This window comes from Rutilus rutilus, assembly GCF_951802725.1.
Source record: "Rutilus rutilus genome assembly, chromosome: 13".
NCBI lineage: Eukaryota > Metazoa > Chordata > Actinopteri > Cypriniformes > Leuciscidae > Rutilus > Rutilus rutilus.
In genome coordinates, this window is record NC_140218.1 from 20,358,332 (window position 1) to 20,365,856 (window position 7,525).

Sequence of the window (7,525 nt, forward strand, 5' to 3'; positions counted from 1 at the left end):
GTAGGTCTAGGTAGCCTATACTTCTCCAGATTAATTTATCATGGACCTTAATACACAGAAAGACCAAGGAATTGCATATAATAATTCTCAATATCCTGTAATGCCTGTATACGATTTTGGCCCTCTATATATGTACCAGTATGGTCCTTCTGGTAAAGCTGCCCGATTAAGGAAGTATTGCTTGATAAGAATTAAGCCTTGTGAGGACATCAACACTCCTGCATCTGAACAATGGATTTCCAAGCTAATGTGAGTTTGACATAACATTCATCAAAAACTAAACCAGTAAGGCTTTCGTCAGAAGATAAATGATATAAAAGATAAACATTCGCATTACTATATATTTCATACGCATTCATCAGCTGGTACAGTAGATGGCGATATATGCGTTATATCCCTGTCACCTCATGTTACAGAAGAAGATGCACGATTGCTGACAACGTAGCAATGTTTCTTTCCTGAACGCCTATCTGGTATCAGTGGGTGAAGTCTTGCGGTTGTCAGTTTGTCCTACGTCTGTTTGTGTGTGTTATCGGAGTCCAGAGAGGGAGGACGTCACTTTCAGGGCCATAAACCGCTCCAGTGACCAGCGTTTGGTCTCGAGTGGCGACGTGTACAGGAACTGCGCGATGAGCTGCACATAAACAGTCCGCTCACGGTGCTTCAAATACATTAGGCCATTGGCTACTATTCATTCATCTGACATTTGATTTCCGGAAAGGACCTTTCAAACAGACGACTAGGTAGGTTGTTATGTATTTCCATTCACAAGTGGCATCTTTATTAGTTCAGCAGGTGTAAACATAATGTGCTGATTCAAATTTAATTCTAACCTTAACTGATAAAACGGTAACCGACATAACTAACGTTAACTGGTTAAATAATGAATTAATTGTTATACTTCTGTCAATTTAAAACGGCCTTTATTAGTAAAGCATTTGTATTTCATGTCATATTGAAAAAAAAAAATGAAAAAAAACAGCTGGTTTTAGCTGGTTTTCCAGTCTTTTCATAGAAAGTGCGCATAATCCCTCTAAAAAAAAAAAAAAACAGCTTAGTCTGATGTTAGATTTGTTCATTATTTCACCAGTGAACTGCACTCTCATTGAAAGTGTTCTTATGCTTGTTTTAATAAATTTTTTCTTAGGGTTTCAACAGCTGTTTAGGACATTTATCAGTAAAACCATGTTTAACCGGAGAAAATCTCAGCTCAGCCACCTGGCAGTATTTGTGATGCTGGCTTTGAATGTTCAGGCCAGGCCAGCGAATATATCAGCATTAAAAGACAAACACCCCAACAACAGTAAGGAGGACAACGAGATCCTTCCACCGGACCATCTGAACGGTGTGAAGATGGAGATGGACGGTCACCTCAATAAAGACTTTCATCAGGAGGTGTTTCTGGGGAAGGAGATGGAGGAGTTTGAGGAGGACTCAGAGCCCAGGAGGAACAGGAAGAAACTCATTGAAATCTTCACCAAGTAGGTGTACAGCTGTGGAAACAGTGAGATTTTCCCATGATGTGCTTGGGTGTCATTCTAAAGGTATTTGTTACTTAACCCAATGAACAGTGAGCAATTATTGTATGTCATCCTGAACAATATAGTTGAAGATTTTCCGTATTGTGTTTGTGACATAAATCCGAGTGAAAATTATCGACAAAGAAAAAAACTGTGTTAGGCAGGGTTTTGGTTATGTCTGTCGGTTGTTGATTGGATGTAGGCAGAAAGGGGCATAGGATGAGCAAGTAAAATGATTGGAGTAAAGTTTTTAAATGAAACATGCATGGATGAATCTTTCACAATAAGATCAACAAGATGTATTTAAAAAGTTCATGTCAAAGTCCTGCACGGGTCCTGTTTAGTAAACCCACACCCGGCCCGCACCCACAGTACTTAACAGAACACCTGACCCGTTATCCGACATCAGCACTAATTTAATTCCGTACCCGACCCGTTTGACATGAAGACCGCGACCCGAACCGCACACACATTAAATCTAGTAAATCAGGTAGACAAAAATGATTTATTTTCTCATAGCACAAGCAATCAAACCAACATTAGGTATTCTGAGTTGGTGCATTTTAAGAAAAATAGACACGCAGCCCAACATGGTATAAATAAAAAAAATTAAAAATAAATGAAACATGTATCCGTCGTGTAACTGTTAACAATACAAAACTTTTTCCTACATCGTGAACAATCTGCCCATAGAGGCTATTTTGCTGTGCATTTTTAATTATGCACATTTGTTCAAATCCCACCATAGGCTATACAGACGCTTAGAGGTCTCTATAAATTAAATTAACAAAGCCAAAGATGAGCCTTTACTGTCATATAATATCGGTGATATTTTAGCGGATTTACTCTGCATATAAATGTGTCTGTCTCTCCTGAAACTCTTCAGTGTATTCTGTATGTGGCCGTTGATCCTCTTAGCAGCTTGAAAGATAAAACTTTTATTCAAGTTGTGAACAGATTATAGACAGAGAGCTAAAGTGATAACAAAAATATCTTTTGCACTACTTTTTAATTGTCTAATTGTACCTATTGCTGCATCATCAAACCTTTACTCTGTTTCTAGGGTGGATTTTAATAAAGACAGGAGCGTCAGTGCTAAAGAAATGCAGCGCTGGATCATGGAGAAGACAGAAGAACATTTTCAGGAAGCCGTCAGAGAAAACAAGCTCAGTTTTCGTGCTGTGGACCCTGATCAGGATGGTAGGTGTATATTGTTATTTACACCTGTGCCATATTGAAATTATATGTTAAGCATGTATATAGTTTTTGATTTCCGGAATGATGTTTTGATATCACATATCCTCTTCTCTTTACTGTTTCGGTGATGTGAAAGATACATTTTACTTGAATCTGCTCAATTTGTGCTCTCTCAGGACATGTAACGTGGGATGAATACCGTGTGAAGTTTTTAGCCAGCAAAGGTTTCAATGAGAAAGAAGTGGCTGAGAAGATCAAAAACAATGAAGAACTGAAATTGGATGAAGAAAGTAAGTTGTAATGTTAGAAGGTGTATTTGTCTAGTATGGTATTGTACTCTTAGTTAAGCCATTTCTAATGATATAAATAAAACATGACCTCACCACAGCTCAGGAGGTTTTGGAGAGCTTGAAGGATCGCTGGTTCCAGGCCGATAACCCTCCAGCTGACCAGCTGCTGAATGAAGAGGAGTTCCTCTCGTTCCTGCACCCAGAGCACAGCAGAGGCATGCTCAGATACATGGTCAAGGAGATCGTCCGAGATCTTGGTAAGCAAAAATTCATACCCAAGAAATGCCCACACATTTCTTGTGGTTCTTATTAGAGCTGCTTTATAGCGAATTCAAATTGAATCGAATTTGTTTCATAATTTATGAATTTTGCAACATCGAGACCAGTGTTGGCGGAACGCATTACAAGTAACGCGAGAATTGTTACGCGAGTATCAGATTACTTTTTTTTAAGTAATGAGTAAAGTAATGCATTACTTTAAATTCACAACACAATATTTACTTTTTAAAATAAATAATGCAAGTAATCCTGTGTTTTCCCATGTATTGACTGACAGCTCTCCTGTCCCCTTGTTGAGAGAAATCGGGAGTAAGTTGTATAAGCGTTGTGTGTAAACATGATGGTTATTGTAGTTCTATCTAGACTAGTGAGAAAGCATTTACTTATCTCACTTGCACAAAAACAGATTCAGTATTAAAGGTGCAATGTGTGATATTTCTGAGGATCTATTGACAGAAATGCAATATAAGATCCATAACTATGTTTTCAGTGGTGTATAAAGACCTTACTTAATGAACCGTTATGTTTTTATTACCTTAGAATGAGTCATTTATATGTACATAACCGCGGCCACCCCTTCTATGAAGGTCGACATATCGTGACGTCATGTTTCTACCGTAGCCGACAGCGAACAGACAGCGCTACAGAGCGCGTTTCATCACTAACTTGAATGAGAAGCAGCAGAAAAAGACGCGGCTTCCTACGTCGGCCACCGTAGCCTCTCATTAGAGTTTGAAATTTCAAGGAAAGGCCACGAATTATTGACCGGTTGCAATTCGCAAATATCACCACTAGATGCCGCTAAAAATCACACACTGCACCTTTAAAAACAGTAAAAATAAAAACAGTAAAATGCAAGCTGTTACACAAACCTCTAATAATTAAAATGGTAAATAATACATAATTTATGTATTTAATCTCACTTTATTATGCAATGTCTTTGCGTTTGACCTACAATGATCCAATCCAACCATACTAATAAGCAAAAATTACTTTAGTTAAACATCACATTTGTGTTTAATTTTTTAAGTAGGAGTGTGATACACTTTTGGTGTGAAACGGCCATTATATTGTAATGCATTACTTTGCATACAAAGCAACTAAGTAACACAATTAGTTACCTTTTTTTTTTTTTTGGCAGCTACACAATATTTGTTACAAATTACTTTTAAGAATAACTTTTCCCAACACTAATCAAGACTTAGATCAACATTGAATATGACACCATTGCTTTGTGTAGAGATTATTACTGAATTGAACTTGTTTCATAATTGAAGAACTTTATTTAACTGAACTGAACTGACTTGAGCTGAATAATGACAATTATCTTTTTAGATCTGCTTTACTAATTTGTCTCAGATTTGTCTTTCAAGTTTGCATGATTTGATTCTGTTATTTTCCTGGTTATTACTTTGAAGCTTCGTTGAAACAATAGGTATAGTACTGTATAAAGCTCTATATAAATAAAGGGGACTTGACTTAAGTTTACTCTATATGTTTTAAATTCCTAAACAGATCAAGATGGAGATGGAAAGTTGACTCTTGCCGAATTTATCTCCCTCCCCATGGGAACTGTGGAGAATCAGCAGGCCCAAGATATCGATGACGACTGGGTTCGTGAAAGGAAGAAGGAGTTTGAAGACGTCATTGACGCTAACCATGATACGATTGTAACCATGGAAGAGTTGGAGGTTGGTTAACGGACAATAGCACTTTTTTAGCGACTAATTTTAATGCATATTTGTCTCTTGCTGATATTCTCTCTGTCCCACAGGAGTACATGGACCCTATGAATGAGTACAATGCTCTGAATGAAGCCAAGCAGATGATTGCTGTGGCGGATGAGAACCAAAACCACAACCTGGAACTGGAGGAGATCCTTAAATACAGCGAGTACTTCACCGGCAGCAAACTCATGGACTATGCCCGTAACGTACATGAGGAGTTCTAAGACGGTCTCCTCAAGTCTTAATGAATAAGAATAGCATGTGTATATATCCCTAGAGTGTCGCAAGGATGATGTTGGTCCTTGCTTGCTTCCCAGATTGGGATCATCAAGTGCTTTTGGGAATGTGTTTGTAACTGTACAAACCTGCAAGCCACAAAACCTTCTCTAATGTTGCAATGTGCAGGTATGACACATTAAGAGGACTCTGCCTTCATAATGTCATGTGATTTCCATATGAGCCCCATAAAGTCCTATATAATTAATGTTAGACACTTTGTCACTTTCACTAAGTTTTTGAGTGTTGATAATTAAGTGAAATGTCTGTATATGAGGAATTGGTGAGGGGAAAGAGCGTTTTTAAATTTCCATTGATTTAAAAAAATAGTTCTAATGTAAATAATGTAGCTAATTGGAGTGCCATAATATATAAGTGTATTCATGTTTTGGGTGGGTTGCTTTTGACAGGGTTTGAGCTTCCTGAGCTACAATGTGATATTTCCAAAGATGACGAGCCAGCAAAATGATTCGGGCGGTCATTTTGTGAAAACTGTAATAGCACTTCTATTTGAAATCATTAAATGCAAAGCAGTCAAAAAGTATTCAAATAATATTAAAAGGATAGTTCACCCAAAATGGACATTTTGTCAAGTTGTTCCAAACCTGTATGAGTTTCTTTCTTCCTTTGAACACAAAATAAGATATTTTGAAGAATGTTGGTAACCCAACATAAAGAAACTCAGAGGTTTGGAACAACTTGAAGGGGAGTAAGTGACCATTTTTGTGAACTATCCCTTTAACTGAGACTGCATAGAATAATGAATCTGTAAATATGTGACCCATTTGCATTTTTAAGAACCCTGTTATTCACAGTTTGTTGAAGTCATAAATGTATATAGCCTGAATATTATTTTATTACTTTAAAGAATTGAATTTACCCTGCAATCTCTTTCAATTAAATATAGGCTAGTCAGTATAATAGAGCAGCTTATTCCCTGTTGACATTAATATTTCTTCATTGCACCTGTCTGAGAGTTTGTTAAAAGTGATGCAAAGTGATTTCATTTGAAGTATATAATTTACCCTTTTTAAATTGTAATTAAAAATGGAAGGACCATTACATATGTATTTTCTGGATTTGACAATAAAGTTTTATCAAAATACACATTTGCCTTAAAAAAAGGCTAATGTGTCCTACTGACTACCTGTGTAATCTGGTGGTAATCCTTTTTGAGCATGTTTTGGTAATAGTATTTATTTTATATCAACTCTCATTATGTGTTTTTCTGGATATTAAAATATAGCTGCTAATGTGTTAATCATTTTTGTACAGAACATTGACTGATCATATATTACATTGATAGTGTGGAAGTTCAATTGACTTGCTTAAAGTAAAAAAGGGAGAGCGCTGAATGTCATGAAGCTTTTAAATGCATTGTTTTGCATTATATTGAAATATATTTTCATGTTAGTCTGTATTTATGCTACAGTTTTCATAACTAATGCATGAAATTACATAACCTTTCAAATTGCTTAAAGGTTACTGTGAACACTGGTAACACTTGAAATATTTGTTATAGATTAGAGAGGTAAAATTTGGGCTGATATTTTACTATAAAATGCAGTACAGTAATTGAAATTCACTGTATATAAGTATTATTTTAGACATATTAAATTTTAATTGGTTACCTTGTATCTTAATTCTTGTATCTTTTTCTCAACTTCTTTCAAAAACATAATTTTTTCACCATAAGATTTTATAGACATTCCAATTATTTTACTCCTGGGAATTCCACTCGATTTACAGTCAGTGAAATTCATTTAATTATGAAATTTTTACTTTTTAATTTGTAAGTACAATGAAATGTGGAAACATTTACTTTCACTCAAATATGGTTTTGCTAGTTTTAATTCAATAAAATCCTGACAGTGTTTTCATTGCTATTTTTCTGGACTACACTACAGGTGTAACAAAATAGAATAAAAAGTTGCATTTTTATAAGAATATTGTACATCACTCGTACGTTCTCACTGACTAATTTGACAATGACTATTTTCTTAGTTTGAGGTGTGACTCTAGTGACATTTTTGTTTGGTTCAGTTCCTGTTGGGGAAGAAGCAAAGCAGATCACATCCTGTTCAAAACGAGATGGTCAACATTTTTACAGTTGGTTTAATTGTCTGTTAATAAATTAAATATACTTTTGAATGTTCTATACTTTTTAAATTTCATAACTTACACTGTATAGGCTACTGTGAATCCCACTGGCTCTTATGAAAAAATTGCTTAGGTT

The 7,525-nt window shown here is 35.8% G+C and overlaps 1 protein-coding gene across 1 annotated transcript; it reads left to right on the forward strand.

Annotated features, from left to right (window-relative positions):
* Positions 1-367: 367 nt before the first annotated feature.
* sdf4 (stromal cell derived factor 4) lies at positions 368-6,919 on the forward strand. Its single transcript, XM_084428897.1, has 7 exons — positions 368-743; positions 1,148-1,481; positions 2,584-2,720; positions 2,894-3,007; positions 3,106-3,264; positions 4,802-4,977; positions 5,061-6,919. Exons 2-7 carry the CDS (start codon positions 1,186-1,188, stop codon positions 5,235-5,237), a joined length of 1,059 nt encoding a protein of 352 aa, XP_084285023.1. The 5' UTR covers positions 368-743; positions 1,148-1,185; the 3' UTR covers positions 5,238-6,919.
* The last annotated feature ends 606 nt before the right edge of the window (positions 6,920-7,525 follow it).

Coding starts and splice junctions, on each gene's coding strand:
- sdf4 (XM_084428897.1), top strand. CDS start 1,186: ATGTTTAACCGGAGAAAATCTCAGCTCAGCCACCTGGCAGTATTTGTG. Junction 2,721..2,893: donor TGTGGACCCTGATCAGGATG/GTAGGTGTATAT, acceptor GTGCTCTCTCAG/GACATGTAACGTGGGATGAA. Junction 4,978..5,060: donor TAACCATGGAAGAGTTGGAG/GTTGGTTAACGG, acceptor TCTGTCCCACAG/GAGTACATGGACCCTATGAA.